Below are 16206 nucleotides of genomic sequence, written 5' to 3' on the forward strand. Positions count from 1 at the left end.
TTCTACTATGACCCTGGGTAAATCATTTAGCTTCTGAGCCTTGGTGCTAGATGACCCACAGTGAAAGCACTGTAGTTTCCAAAGTGCTGTAAAATGTAAGGTTGAATTATTAGTTCTGTCAACTTACGTGGTTTAAATTGGCTCATAAAGAGCACCTGACTGGCTCAGTCCGTGGAGCATGTGACTCTTGATCTTGGGGTCATGAGTTCAAGCCCATGTTGGGTATAGAGATTATTTTAATAGATAAATAAATAAACTAAAAAAATTTTTTGAAAAATTTTTAACAAATTGGCTCATGAATAAAAATAATTTTGGAATGACTTTGATCCCCTCCACCTCAAAAAGTAGATTAAGTCTTCATGGTGCCAAAAGAATAAGCTTCTAGAAAGAAGGGTTTTATCATGTCTAATCACGGTACTAACTTCATGTCTATCTCTTTTTAATGCTGCCTCTTAGTATCCGCTCCATTCAACATTCAATTAGCATGCCTGCTATGAGGTAAAGTATATTTTTACAAAATGTACTTGATCTTACTTAGTACTTATTCTTTACTTAGCTGTTGAACTTGAACTGTTCTGAAACAGAGACCTAGGGTTCTGCTCTACGTAAGCTGAGCGTCATACTCTGTCAGTTTTCATTCACTCTACGTGTGATGTTAAGAGGGTGTGAGAGATACATTCAAGATTTGTGATTAAAAAAAATTATCTCTCTTATATTTTGAAAACCCATAATATTGTTTCATATCTTTAATCTGCTTAATTGAAAACATGAACACGACTCATCTAATGAAGCTGCTTTTTCGCAGCTATAATACGTGTCCCACCCCATCTGCCTACATTAGCTTTAATTGCTCCTCTTCTCTTCCATCCTTCCAGTTCCACTTCCCTCATCTCACGGTGACATTTGGAGCCAGCTGTGATTTAATTGTATAGTCCGCTTTTATTATGAAACACGTGCAAGTGACGTATGTTATTACCACGCTTACCTCTCTAGGGAGGCAGGGGACCTTCCCCCCCCCCGCCCCCATGATTTTTCTTTTTTTAATTTATTTTCAGCATAACAGTATTCATTGTTTTTGCACCACACCCAGTGCTCTATGCAATCCGTGCCCTCTCCAATACCCACCACCTGGCTCTCCCAACCTCCCACCTCCGCCCCTTCAGAACCCTCAGATTGTTTTTCAGAGTCCATAGTCTCTCATGGTTCACCTCCCCTTCCAATTTCCCTCAACTCCCTTCTCCTCTCCATCTCCCCTTGTCACAACTCCGTGCTATTTGTTATGCTCCACAAATAAGTGAAACCATATGATAATTGACTCTCTCTGCTTGCCTTATTTCACTCAGCATAATCTCTTCCAGTCCCGTCCATGTTGCTACAAAAGTTGGGTATTCATCCTTTCTGATGGAGGCATAATACTCCATAGTGTATATGGACCACATCTTCCTTATCCATTCGTCCGTTGAAGGGGACTTTTAACCATACATGCTTGGCTAAACTTGTAGCAAACTTCAGAACTACCTGGAGAGCTTGTTAAACCCCCCTGTTTGCTGGGCCCCTCCTCTGGTTTCTGATTTCTGTAAGCCTGAGGTGGGGCCTGAGGACTTGCATTGCCAAAGCTTCCCAAGAGTCACTGATGCATCTGGGGGCCCACCCCTTGCCACTGGCTGCCCATCCCCACTGTGGGAGGGAGGAGACCCCGTGTTCCCTTCTTCACCTTTTCCATCTAGGGTAACATGAAGGATATTCGAGGTCAGGTGAAGTCTGGCAGTTTGGAAACCCAGATGTGAGCAACATAGATGCTGTGATCCTCCGTAATTAATACAGATGAGTGGGAAGGCCTGTGAAGGCCTGGGCTCCGAGTGCTCTGTCCCCCGGGGAAGCTTTGAGATGTCGACTAAACCACATCTCTTCCTTTCGGTCTCCCTTTTTTGGTTCTAATGCTGCTCCCTGGAAACCAGGATCCCTGTTCATGGAAACTTAATGTGGTCTGCTTGTCCTGCTTGGGGATGTGGGTTACTGTAGGGCTCTGGCCAGGCAACATGGGAATTTAAACTCGAGTTTTAGAGTATAGTACGGTCACCAAAGATAAAGTGGCATGACTAGATGGGTGAAATGACAGAATCGATGTTCTACATGCCTTTGTTCCCTCTCCTCACACATGTACTGGACTCCATCTGTTGTCCTGTATGTCTGAGACAGGCCGTTTGTGGAACTGAAGGCATTGTTGTCGAAATCTTAGACCCGAAACAGATCATCTTACCTAGTAATGTCCTATCTAATGATGCAGATTTGTGTGTGTGCCTGCACACACATGTACAGTTAAATATCGGTCTCTTCGTTGACCGAGAATAATGGTGAAGAGGAATACAGTCAACTAATGACGCCAAGCTAGTGAGTTTTGTTCAGTGTTTGTAATAGAACTCTTTGTTTTTCTTTCTCTCCATAGAAACTCCCCAACTTTCAAATCATTTGAAGAAAAGGTTGAAAACTTAAAGGCAAGTAGAGATGAATAGTGATGTCTTACTTGGTACCTTAATTTTTTTTTTTTTTTTTTTTTTTTTTGCTGTGGGTGAATTATTCTCATTACTCTTTCTTTCTAAAAGTATTTAAAGAGCTTTAATAACTTTATTTACATTATTATGGGTGATATATTTTCTTTTAATCCATTTTTTGAGTGTATGGTGTAGCATGGCAGAAGCTAAATGCTGAAAGGAAATGTAGGATTTAAAAAGCAGTAGTACTCGAGAACTTTGTGTGACTCAAATACTTTTATAACCAGATAAAATTTAATATAAATTTTATCGTAGAAAATTAATAAGTACATTACAAAAGCACAAAAAGTAACACACAAAAAAGTTGGTCCTATCACCTACAGTCAGCGATATGTATGTAGAACTATGCCTTTGTGCTTTAAGAAGGAATTAACCAAATACCACAACATTTTCCTATGTCATTAAATATTCTTCCTCAGAATTAGGTTTAATGATTGCTTACATGTACCCTCTGACAGATATGTTTGTTCAGTCCTCAGTTATTAGACATTTAAGATAATGATGGGGATGCCATGGTGATCATTATTGATGATGCATGGTTTTATTTTTTGATGGCTTTGATTTCAGGGAAGGTGGGCATTTTTCCACGACTAGCTTTCTTAATTTGTAAATTGTATTATTTTCAAGATTATATTCAAAATTATAAAATCACCAGCTCTTAGGATCACCAGTGGCCAGAAAGGTTGTCTTAGGTCCCATCTACTGCCCAACCTTCTCTACAGAATTTGTGCAAAGCCAGTATTAACTTTTCTTAAACTAAATCTGTTAAGTACTGTAGATGTTTTTAAGGATTAAAGGCATTATCTTAAACCCTTTATATAAATCTGCTTAAAAACAAATATTCAGATTCAGTCTTTCAGAATTGTAACTGGAGTCACTTATTTCTAAATGCAACTTTTTTTCCTTCCTTTTTCCTTTTTTTTTTTTAAATTTATTTTTTTTGACAGAGACACAGTGAGAGAGGGAACACAAATGGGGAGTGGGAGAGGGAGAACAGGCTTCCTGTGGAGCAGGGAGCCCAATGCAGGGCTTGATCCTAGGACTCTGGGATCATGACTTGAACTGAAAACAGACACTTAAGGACTGAGCCACCCAGGTGCCCCTAAATGCTTCTTTCTTAAATTGCAGAAGCAGGGGATGCTTATGGAAAGAAAACCAAACACTCTTCCAAGACCTGGACCTTTTTTCCTTGCACAGACACAAATGCACACCTTTTCTCTTTCTACATAAATGCATAAACATTTTTCAGAAAGGAATCACACTGCACAGACAGTCCTATAACATTGTTTATTCAGCCCCCACTAGCATACGTGCTCTATGATCCCATAGACACAGACACCTGTTCCTTTTAGTCACTGATGCTTCTCAAAGGCCTAGAATAGTCCTTGGCACATTGAAGCTGCTTAATACATATTTGATGAGCAAAATATTTATCCTAGTTGTTCTTCTAGGTCAGTATGAGACCTGCTTTATTCTTTTTAATGCCTAGTCATGTATTTGAAAATAGACTGTACATTGTAGAAGTCAAGGCTTACTATAATTCATTTGTCACTATTTGAGGTTTATCGTGATAAGCTTCGCCTTGAAATCTGCCTTAAGCATTAGTTTTTGAAATGACTGGTTGGAAAACCAGACAACTGTATTCTTTTGCCATTGAAGGTGAGGAGAAAAGTCCAGGTCATTTACTACATACTCTCCCTCTGAGTATATTTGGCTTCTATAAATTGTGGTGAAACTTGGCTTTTGAGACATGACTAGGCACCATTCAGATAAAAAACTTGTAATTTTTTTAAAAAGTGAAGTTTATGAAACATAAGACTGTAAAATATGTTTGTATGCTTGGGATGTAATTTAGCTAGATTACATTTATATTCAATTAAACATCAGGTCTCCATTTACTTAGGTTTAGATTTTGGATTGATTCATGGGTCTGGGATTATTGGGCATTTGCCATGTGACAGGGGTAAGCCTCAGAGATACCACAGTGAGCAAGAGACAGAGACCCTTTTTGTAAGATGGGTAGACAATTTAATGGTTAATGAGAATAAAGTGAGGTCAGGTGCCATGACAGGGAGACTCGGGGATGCAGTGGGACTAGTAGCAGGAATGTCTGACCTGGCCTAGGAGGGAAGATAGGGGAAGGCTTCCCACAGGACACAATAATATAAATGGAGGCTTTGAGGTTGAGGGGAATGTTTGCAGCTTTGGAGCCCTTTTCAGGAATACCAGGAACTTTGCTGTGCTTGTAGGGTAGTGAGCAGGAGATGAAGCTAGGGCGATGGGTAGGCCACACTAAAGAATTTGGACTTGGGGCAATGGGAAGCCCTTAAAGGATTTCAAACAGTGTGGGTAGTGTATGCTGTGCATTTTGGAAAGATCACTGGTGCCCTGCAGAGCTGAGGGAACGAAGACTGGCGTCAGGAAGACTAGTTAGGACAAAGGAGTTGTAATCCAGGCCAAGATGGTGGGGGGGGCAAGTTAAGGTAGTGCCCATGGGACAGGTTTCAGAGATGTTTAGAATTTAGAAATGACAGCCTGAAAGCCGGCGTTGGATTGGATGTGGCACAAGATGGGAAGGATCAAGGATTCTCTCCCTGGTATCCGACTGGGCCAACTAGGTAGCTGCTACAGCCGATTAAAGTCTTAAGGAGGAATAGAGAAGGGACCAGTAGTGGAAAGAGTCCTGCATTAGACGTGTTAAATTGCAAGGGTTTTAAACTTTTCCTATAATAAAGAAATGTGTTTTAATAAATTAGTAAATAATGCAGTGGACAAAAGTCGTGCAGATTTTCCAAACAGTTTGAGGATCGTGGATGGGAAACCAAAGAGAGTGAGAGAAAATTTCAGCTAGATTCCAACTGATAATGTGGCTAGTCAGTTATGATTCAACTAAGAGCAGGGTCAAGTTAAACCTACCGTGAGTTGCTTTGTGGGTTACTGACTGGTTTCCCAATGTTAGTCAGCTGTCCCGTCGGTCAGTAAGGAGATGTAACAGAGAGCATAGATAGGTCAGTGTTGTTAAGGATGAAATGACATACTAAGGGTTTTGAAAAGCATAAAGTATGATACAAACGTAAGGCAGACCTATTCATGCAGACAGATGTTCACTGACAAAATTTCAGGCCAGATAAATTGGAGTAGTGCTTCACACACTGTAATTTATCTAGGAAGCCCCTGGAGATCTCTAGATGGAGGTGGGGAGGCTGGGCTGAGCCTACATGTCTAACAGGCTCCCAGGGGACACTGAGTCAGTCTGGGGATCCTTGCACCACACTGTAAGTAGCAGCGCATTAGGAGGTTTTATGCTGTAACTGGGAAAACCAGATCGATTTCTTTGCTTGTCAGATTCAGTATTTCTTGAATGAGTGTAGCTGAATGAACAGTCTGATGGAGCTAAAGTGTTTTCCAAATATTGAGAGACTTCCAATAGATATTTGAGAGTAGTAGGTCTTCAGAAGTTTTTTGGGCAGCTTTTCCTGGGAGGAATGATGAGCAGATGGGAAAAAAGAGGAGCGGTAGCATCTACCAATCTGAGTATTCCCACAGAGGACCCCGCACGGTTTTCTGTTTAACTGCGTGGAACACTGCAGCAGTACTGAATTCCGCGCCTATATGACCGTCGCTGGGCTAGCAGGTTCCGGATGGATTTGATCCTCAAAGTAAAATTTGAGTTACTTTTTGGCAGAGTCAGCTGAGTTTATGTTTCATGATGTCTTGTCCTTTTTGAACTTTTTTTTTTTTTAAGTCTAAAGTAGGGGGAACCAAGCCAGCTGGCGGGGATTTTGGAGAAGTCTTGAATTCAACGGCAAATGCCAGTGCCGGCGCCCCAGAGCCTCTTCCAGAACAGACGCAGGCGAACCCGTGAGGCCCTCACCTTTGTTCGGCTACCCACTGCCAGATGCTGCAAGCAAGATCCAAGCACGTCTTGTCAACAGTCGTCGCCGTGAATTTCCACCAGATGTGCTTTCACTTAGCTTTATATACTCATTTGACCAAATAGTTTGTGGGTTGAACAGAATAAAACTATCTTCACCTCTGATTCCTGGGAAATACCCTCTAATGTGCATTTAAGGGCCCTGATTTAGGAAACACTATTATAAAACAACAACAACAACAACACATGTAATCCCTGGGGATCCTCATTAGAATGATCTAAGAAGCTTCAGGTTATCATACTTGCTTTCCTCCTTTACAAAATTGCTGTGGATCTGAGATGCCACTTTGATCTTTGTCTTCAATACGATTTTCTTGTCTCCTTCTTGAACCTCTGGGTATTTGATTGCTAACTAAAATGTTCTTTAAAATTTCCTGAATCCTGGTTATTACAAGTTTTGGCATAATTTTCTTTAGCTCCGAGGGAAGAACGACCAGCTACAGAAAATGTTTCTTGAATAAACATTGTTCTGGTAGAAGGTAATCTTGTATCTTGTGTGTCTGAAGACAGCAGACTAAGTATAAATAAATTAGCTTGACTTCCAGTTTGTTACAGTTTGGTAAGTGACGGTTCAGAGTCCTAGGTGACTTGAGAGTGGAACCCTCACATTCTTGTCACCGTTTGTGATAATAACCCGTTCAGTGTATTTGTTATTATGCCACTTTTCTCGACTTACTTGTCGTGAGACTAAATTTCTAGTTTCAGAGTAGGTTGCAAAATAACATTTTGATTCAGGTGTCTCCTAATTACCAGTAGGTTGGAATAGGAACACTCATCACCTGTTCCATTCAAAAGCCTGAACATTGTTTAGATCTCTGTAGCTGTAAAAATGCTAAAATCAATCACGTTAGGGGGAACGTTGCTGTCTTCATTTAATTCATTTAGCACCATTTAAAAATGAGCACACAAAGTTGTATGACTAATATAACTTGAAAAGATTTTATACTAAGGGGTTGGTGGTAACTCCTGAGGATTTAATGCATAAGTGATACTGTAGACATTGCCTCTCTACTTTGAAAAAAATGGCAGGGCTGAATGAACCAAAGCCTCTAGAAGTATCTGCATGGAGGCCAAGGTACTCTCTTCTAATTATTTACTTATTTGTCACCATGACCTTTCATTATTCTGTGTATGGTTATGGCCTATAATGTTGTATTTGTTATTTATCAAGCTGTAATTGTTTTAGTATTGTTTATGCCAAATGTTAATTGCCAAGCTTGGAGTGACCTGAGGCATTTTTTTTTTTTAAGCATGACTATATTTACTTCAGGATAAATTATCTTATGAAAACCAAATTTGAAAAGCCACAAGTGTTGGTTGTTATGAGTAACACGCTGCCATTCTTGATTGCTAGAGTTTTTGTTGTAGCATTTTAGATGCAACTGAAAATATGCTCTATTAAATGTGAAAAGCCTAATAAATTCTGTATATGAGTCTTATAGGTCTCAATATTTATTGTGAGACCAGTGATCTGGAAACAGCTTGTATTAAATAATCAACTGGTGTCTATGCAAAAAAAAAAAAAAAAACAACAAACATAACTTTTTTTTTTTAACTATCTGCTTTATGCATAATGGTGTCAGACTAACATATATATTATTTCCTTGAAGAGGCTTTAAGGCAGTTGCCCAGTTGTTGAAGTGCTGTCCTGGAGGACTGGACCTGTAAAAATTTGTCTTTTTATAGAAATACTGTGGTTACTCATCATAACTGTTAAATTATTTTTTTTTTCCAACCAGTCTTTCATTTTTCTTTTCTTTTTTTTTTTTTTAAATCACAACATCCTCTTTTCATCACATTGTTTTTTGGGTGTCCTGCCCTGTTACTATCTTTCAACTTTAGCTGAGTGGAATATATTTAGATCTCTGCTTTATAATGAGAAATGATAGACTAAGGAATGGAAAATGGGATGGTAGTATGTGGGTACTTGGTGATGGTCATGAAAGAAATTGGGAGAATGGCTTTTCCAGACATCTACCTTTACTTAATTTCAAATGATTTAATCTTTTGCAAAGTACTCTGCATCTTAAAAGTAGTAGTAAAAAGTAGTGAGAGGTTGAATTTAGACAAACATATGGAGGTAGAAATATTATTCAGAATAGTCATTGTGGAAGATTCAATATTACGAATTCACAGATATTTAAGAAATTTGGAACACAGTAATTATTAAAAATACCAGAGAGGTCCTGGTCACGCTATTGAATTTTGTGTTTGACACTGAAAGAAAACAGTAACTTGAGAGTGAAATCTCAGATGTTTAAGTGAACAAGAAGTGTGAAAGAAGGAAATCCCTGAAATTAACCCCTTTTTACAAAGGATTGTCTTCAATTTATGGAGTTTGTGGAAAATAAAGCAAGAGTTCTCATGCTTATGAGGCCAAAGTAATCAATGGAAGAGAGAATTCACTGAATTATTCTTTTAGTAACTCAAACTACTGAAATAGAGAAGGAAAAAATTTGGAATCACTGTTTCTGGATTTGTTTGTCATGAAATGCACACTGTATTTTTTTTTTTGTATAGTATTTGAAAACAATAAAAGTTCTGTAATTTGGGTATGGGTTCTTTTTGTATGTATTACGTGTCAGGGAAAGAGGTGAATCCATTATTACAACTTCTCTCCAGACACTTGGTAATTTAGATATGGGGAAAAAACCGTAAGTAGCTATATGGAATTAGTGTATCAAAGCTGAACAAGCTACATGTTTATTATAAGTGACTATTTGGTTTATGTATGTAGAGGGGATGCTGCATAAGGTCCCATGTCAACATCATATGTGTTTCTTTATAGCTTTTAAGACCCAGATGAAAAATCAGATTATCTTGCCCATACCAAAGAAACATTTGGTGATTAATTTGGGACCGACCTATTGTAATTGGATTAATTATAGAGACTGTTGGGTTAGACTTAATATAAAGCAGTTATCACTTTTCAGTAAACCTGCAAACCTTATACAATTAATGTCCATATTATTCAGACTCTGAAATCAAAATGAACCAAAATCACAATGAGTGGAAACAACTCTTAGTTTATAAGCCTTCAGAGGGCAAGGGCTGCAAGTACCTATCACCAGCCAGGATTTCGTACTTACATAAATGCTACTTGGTGACTAAATTTCTTGTCAACTCTTATACACAATTTTGATTACGGAGTGAGGTGGTTTGGTAGTGTGATTCTTTTAATTTGGTGGTTTTCCTAGCATACAGTAAAAACCCAACACCAATTTTGTTGGAATATTTGTAAGTGGGTATGGTTTTTTGCTTTAACACTCCATTTCATCATGCTTTGTTCTTCTTGGTTTCTAGGATCAATTCTCTTAAGCTAATGGCTTGGCTTTATAAGTGAGGAAGCAAAATCAACCTTACATTGATGTGCCAGAGGTCAGGATTACAGTCAGAACTAGAACTAAGGGGTTCATGAGGTCACCGGCCAATGCTCTTTACAATTTACCACTTTTTCCTGAAGGGAAGTATAAGTAGCAATAGCCACAGATAACAACGCAAAAATGTCTCAGGTAAGAAGACTTCATTAATGGTCAAAGAAAATAAATGGCTGAAGCGCCAAGAAGGAGAACACCCTGGAGTTTTTTTTTTTTTTTTTTAAAGACTTTATTTATTTGACAGAGAGATATCACAAGTAGGCAGAGAGGCAGGCAGAGAGAGAGAGAGAGGAAGAAGCAGGATCCCCGCCGAGCAGAGAGCCCGATGCGGGACTCGATCTCAGGACCCTGAGATCATGACCTGAGCTGAAAGCAGAGGCCTAACCCACTGAGCCACCCAGGCGTGCCACCCTGGAGTTTCTTAAGCACCCTAGTGAACTTATGTAAGGATTACCCTAATTGGCTAGTAGTACTAAACTGTGTGGTGCATACAATTACACACCGTTCCAAGGTTCATGTGGAGAGCATGAGAAGGGGGAGGGTTAGAGGGAGAAACAAACTCCCTGCCAAGCCAAGGGAGCCTGATGTGGGACTCAATCCGGGGACTCCAGGGTCATGACCTGAGCCGAAGACAGTCGCCCAACCAACTGAGCCACCCAGGTAGTCAGATATTACTAAAAAGGGGCTGTAGTCACATACAAATTCCTTCTGTCAAAGTACTTGTAAATGAACTGTAAAGGGGCTTGTCACCTCCCCGAAAATAACTGTGGGTTAATATAAAATTGATAGTAGATGGACAGCTTAGTTTATCAACACTTGGTTTTTTTTTGTTGTTTTTGTTTTTAAAGATTTTTTATTTATTTATTTGACAGACAGAGATCACAAGTAGGCAGAGAGGCAGGCAGAGAGAGAGGAAGGGAAGCAGGCTCCCCGCTGAGCAGAGAGCCCGATGCGGGACTCGATCCCAGGACCCTGAGATCATGACCTGAGCCGAAGGCAGCGGCCCAACCCACTGAGCCACCCAGGCGCCCTCAACACTTGGTTTTGAAAAGGGTGGGCAAATTCTGGGAATTAACATTGATGAGGAAAAGGGAGAAAATCATGAATGAGGGTGGGAGTCTGGTGGTATCTGTTTAGGCACATTCCGAAATGTAATTACTTAGAAGGAATTGTAGTTACCTACAGGTGACAAAAACGTCTCAGAAAGATTAATTTTTGAAACTCAGTGGATCTCAGAAGAGGCGGTAAAAGACAAACTTGGATCCAGGATTTCACACACGTTCATTGAACCCCATTGTGTGCCTGGTGTCAGGGATCCAACAGCCAAGAGTTTACAAATTTGGGAAAGCAAAGCGAAACACTGTTAAGTAAACTATACAGCAATATTAATGCTAAATGGTGCAAAGGAAACCCGGGGAGTCCGACAATGTGTTTGGGGTTCCAGTTCTAGATAAGGTAATCACGGAGAACCTCCTATTTGAGCAGAGACCCGAAAAACAAGCCTTGCGGCCATCAGGGGTAAAAGCCCATGCGGTGGGGCTAGCACGTCTCATACGTAATACCAGAATTTGCAGGACAAGGGCCAAACGATGCTCTGAGGAACGAAATTCCTGAAAGTCAAAAACACTTTCCATGAAAAGCCTAGCAGATCGCAGCCAGTAGGGGACCCCTAGGCACCACCGATATAATTCACCGATTTTAGTATAACCATCTCTCCGCACACCCTCTCCCTACACAGACTCCATTACACTTCCGGGTCGCCCGCGCTCGGCAGGAGGGTGGACCATTCGTTGCTCCGCCCCGTGGCCTGCGCGCCTGCGGAGAGGTCCAAGGTCAGAGGTTGCGAAACTGTCATGGCGGCGCTGTGTAGGACCCGTGCCGTCACTGCCGAGAGCCAGCTCCGGCGAGTGTTTCTCCTCTCTCGGCCTTGTCGAGGCGCAGGCACCGAGAGTAGCTCCGGGAGTGAGAGTTCCGATTCCGCAGAGCCTGAAATGAGCCAAGGCGGCTTCGCGAGCGCTCTGGAACGGCATTCGAAGCTGTGGCGGGAGGCGGAGCTCGGGCAGAAGACAGTGAGTGGCGGGAGCTCGCCAGAGACGCGTTGGACCCGGCTGGGGCTGGGGCTTGAGGGGAGCCCCGGGCGGGGGTGGGTGGAGTGGGAGTCGAGGCGGAGCCTGGGGTAGGGGTGGGGCTAGGATCAGGGGTGTGTCTTGGCCTTGCGGCGGGCTAGTCCGAAGAGAGCTAGTGGTTGGTGTTTTTCTCCGTTTGTGGTACTTCTGTGTGGCAATTACGTGCTGGACCTGCGTTGTCCACACTCCTTTGCGCCCATCTTCCTGGGTGAGTGCTGGACGGGAAACCAGCAGGGAGCGCTGCCAGTGAGGCGGTCTGGGGCGACTCCTGGGTCTCAGAGACGAATTGGACTCACACCGGGGAAGGTCGGGGTCTCTGCCGTCTAGTTTTTTATACACAGAAGTTCCAGCATGGAGCTTGGTGTCTGGCGTGGAACGCTCTTTATAAATACTTAATTCAATGAATAGTTGAAAGAGAATTACTGTTTCTGTGAACTTGAGCAGATGATTTAACCGGTCAGTGCTTTGCTTTCCTTTTCTGTAAATGACAAAAAAAATTTCCACATGTTTCAGGCGATACTTTGTAAAAATAGGATAGAATTACTGGATAAGTGAAATGGAAGAGATAGGCATAAATACGAGTCACCTTTTTTTTATTATTATTAGATTCAATAGACATGAAATTGGATGTCTGGCAATGTTAAATTATGTAAAAATAAGCGCTCTCAATTTCTGTACGCATTTCTTTGGAGACCAGCACCCAACAGTTCACAGCCTGGCAGTGTCCTGGATTATAGAAAACTACCAGGAATTTAGTAGTAATTGTTAATGGTTATTAATGGCAAAATTTTCCTAAAATCCAAGGATTAAGGATTAGAAGAAGCCTGTTTTATTAGGTTTCTGTTTGCTCCCGTAACAAGTTACCACAGGTTTAGTGGTTTAAGACAACACAGGTTTATTATTTTTAGTGTTGTAGGTGAGAAGTCTGGTTGATGTGTCACTGGGCTACAGTCAAGGTGTTGGAAGGTTTTGTTCCTCTCTCTAGGTTCTGGGTGGGATCTGTTCTTTGCCTTTCCAGCTTATAGAGAATGGATGCATTCCTTGACTTACTGCCCCCCCTTCTATCATTTCTAAAGCCAGCAACAGTAGATTGAGTCCTCACATCATATCAATCTGACCTCTCTTCCAGTTACAAGCCTGTTGTGATTACTTTGAACTCACCCAGATAATGCAGAATAATCTCCCTGTTTTATTTTATTATTTTTTTAAATCTCCCTGTTTTAAAGTTAACCGATTAGCAACCTTAATTCCATCTGCAATTTAATTTTCCTTTGTTATGGAAGGTAACATAATCACAAATTCCAGGGATTAGGATATGGACATAATGGGAAGGGGGGTGCATTTTTGTCTATCATACCTGAAGAAGTCATACAGTTCTAAAAGGATGCTGGTGACTGACCTGAAACTGACTAATGGATGGATTTAAATCCATCCTTGGTGGATGTGAAGATTAAGTGTGGTAAAGTAGGAAATATATAAATCTAATTCACATTTCCCTTCCCCAAAATACTTTTATAGGTAAGGGATTTCCTTATTTCTCATCTTCCAACATTTCTCACTCACACCCCTTCCTGCATGCTTTATTACCACGTTCCAGACACATTCAGAAACTACCAGAAAATAATTCTCAACCGCTGAGTTAATTGTGGCAAGAGTGAAATTACAACATCATAGGTAGACTGTTTGAAATGCCATATGGCGATCATACTTGGGGGTTTCACATGGTTAAAAATGTTTGTTTACTGAAGGAAACAACTAAAGTATTTGAGCATGATCTGGATTCCATTGCCTTCCTTTCCCTTTGGTTTTTCCAAGAGGAGGCTGGAGTGTGTCTTGGAAGTCCAGCACGGCTATTAGAATTGTTCATTCCAGTTTAGGCTGAGTAGAGTCTCTCAGAGCACTTTTTCTTTTCCTAACACAGTTTAGAAAACATTATTCTACTAGATGGAGGTTAAATGTATTTGGTTATGGGGTGCCTGGGTGGCTCAGTCAGTTAAGTGTCCGACTCTTGATCTCAGCCCAGATCATGATCTCACAGTGAATTCGAGCACCAAGGTGGGCTCTTCTTTAAAAAAAAAAAACAAAAAAAAACAAAAAAAAACCATGTTTGTGACTTGCGGTTCACATATTCAAGATTTTTCAACTTTTCCGTTTAATGGAAGGAAGGAAAATTCCCTGGAGAGGAGGGTGTCAGGAGGCTGGGTTGTAGTCTCCATTCTAAGAGCTCTTAGCTTTGGAACATTTCCAGTTATGTGGAAACCTTTACTCATTCTTAATTGATGCCACTGGCTCCAGTGGTCATTATACTCCGTGGACAGAGTTAACTTCCTAAAGTTGGGCTGTGTAATCAGACTTAATGAGATGTTCTTTTTGCTTTGCTTGAGAATCTTATAAGCCCTTCTTCACACTGCCTACAAGATTAAATACACATCTCTCCATTACCAGCCTGCTGCCATTCAGGACCCAGTCCAGTGCAGAGGTTAGAGTTTAGGTTCAGTTTCAGGAGACCAGGCTTCAGAGACTGGTGCAGCCATCTTACCCATTAACTTTGGGCAAGTTAATTAGCCTATCTTAGTTTGCTTTCTTATCTCAAAGTGGGCATAGTACTCTGGGTTTATGGTGGAGTTTGCATGAAATAATACATTTTTTTTTTTTAAAGATTTTTTATGTATTTGACAGAGAAGGACACAGCAAGAGAGGGAACTCAAGCAGGGGGAGTGGGAGAGGGCGAAGCAGGCTTTCCGCTGAGCAGGGAGCCTGATGTGAGGGTCAATCCCAGGACCCTAGGATCATAACCTGAGCCGAAGGCAGACACTTAACCACTGAGCCACCCAGGCACCCTGAAATAATACATTTGAAGTTGCTCTCAGTCCAGGGACTGCTGCAGAGTAAGCTTTAACTTAGTACATTTTAGCTTTGTGTCCTCAGCCATTTCTCCTCCAATCTCCTGTCTTCAAGGAATAGTTTCACAGAGAGAGATGCTTCTAGGATTGCACAGTTCTTTGAATGAAATCCCACTGCTTTCCTAAATAACTAATAAAAATTAAACTTTAAGTAAAACAAACAAACATGCACATGCCATTCTGTTTTTTTCTAATTTAAGGTCATTTGTAATCATTAGTATGTTAACTTGTGGTTCCAGAGTAACATGTGCATACTTCAGAATAAAGCTTTTCCTGGCTTTTTACCCCACTAGAATATAAATTTCAAAGGGTAGAGACCTTGTCTGTCTTGTTCTGTTATATCCCCAGCACTTAGCACAGTGCTTGACCTTTAGTGGGCACTAATAAGTGTTTGCCAAATGGGTGAATGAATGAATAGTACACATAGTGCATATTTGAACTTCATTGTACCTGGGCTGTCTTTGTTTTCCTTCTAAATTTTTATTTAAATTCTAGTTAGTTAGCATGTAGTATAGTATGGCTTTTAGGAGTAGAATTTAGTGACTCATCATTTACATCATTACAAGTGCCTGCCTTAATAGCCATCACCTATTTAATCCATCCCCCACTGACCACCCTCTATCCACTCTCAGTTCTTTTTTTTTTTTTTTTAAAGATTTTATTTATTTATTTGACAGAGATCACAAGTAGGCAGAGAGGTAGGCAGAGAGAGAGAGAGAGGAGAGCCCGATGTGGGGCTCTATCCCAGGACCCTGGGATCATGACCTGAGCTGAAGGCAGAGGCTTTAACCCACTGAGCCACCCAGGCGCCCCTCAGTTCTTTATCATTAAGAGTTTCTTATGATTTGCTTTCCCCTCTCCCCTCTTATTTTCTTCCCTTCCCACACATTATCTGTTCTGTTGCCTAGATTCCTAATGAAATCATTTGGTATTTTTCACTTAGCATAATACACTCTAAACCCGTCCTTGCAAATGGCAAGATTTCATTGTTTTTGATGGCTGAGTAATACTCCACTGTTTACATAAACCACATCTTTATCCATTCATCAGTCATTGGACTTGGGCTCTTTCAGTGGCTTGGTTATCATTGATAATGTTGCTATAAACGTTGTGGTGGATGTATCCCTTCCTATATGTAATTTTGTATCTTTTGGGTAAAAACCTAGTAGTGCAATTGCTCAATCGTAGGATGCTTCTACTTTTAAGTTTTTGAGGAAGCTCTGTTCTGTTTTCCAGAGTGGCTGCAGTTTGCACCCTCAGCAACAGTGTAGGAGGCTCCCCCTTTCTCCACATTCTGCCAACACCTGTTGTTTC

The 16206-nt window shown here is 40.8% G+C and overlaps 2 protein-coding genes across 6 annotated transcripts in view; both read left to right on the top strand.

The window, feature by feature from the left end:
* TPD52 (tumor protein D52) overlaps window positions 1-9039 on the top strand; it is a 108181-nt gene extending 99142 nt beyond the window's left edge. For 3 of the 4 annotated variants that reach the window (XM_047724442.1, XM_047724439.1, XM_047724440.1), the window contains 3 exons: window positions 457-498; window positions 2447-2495; window positions 6298-9039. In XM_047724442.1, coding sequence (XP_047580398.1) covers window positions 457-498; window positions 2447-2495; window positions 6298-6417 — 211 coding nt within the window. In that variant the 3' untranslated portion in view covers window positions 6418-9039. The remainder of the gene's footprint in view (window positions 1-456; window positions 499-2446; window positions 2496-6297) is intronic. The other variant, XM_047724441.1, reaches the window with a different exon arrangement.
* Window positions 9040-11694: 2655 nt separating this feature from the next.
* MRPS28 (mitochondrial ribosomal protein S28) overlaps window positions 11695-16206 on the top strand; it is a 112967-nt gene continuing 108455 nt past the window's right edge. For both annotated transcript variants that reach the window (XM_047724443.1, XM_047724444.1), the window contains exon 1: window positions 11695-11932. In XM_047724443.1, coding sequence (XP_047580399.1) covers window positions 11717-11932 — 216 coding nt within the window. In that variant the 5' untranslated portion in view covers window positions 11695-11716. The remainder of the gene's footprint in view (window positions 11933-16206) is intronic.

This window comes from Lutra lutra, chromosome 4 (genome assembly GCF_902655055.1).
Source record: "Lutra lutra chromosome 4, mLutLut1.2, whole genome shotgun sequence".
Classification (NCBI taxonomy): Eukaryota; Metazoa; Chordata; class Mammalia; order Carnivora; family Mustelidae; genus Lutra; species Lutra lutra.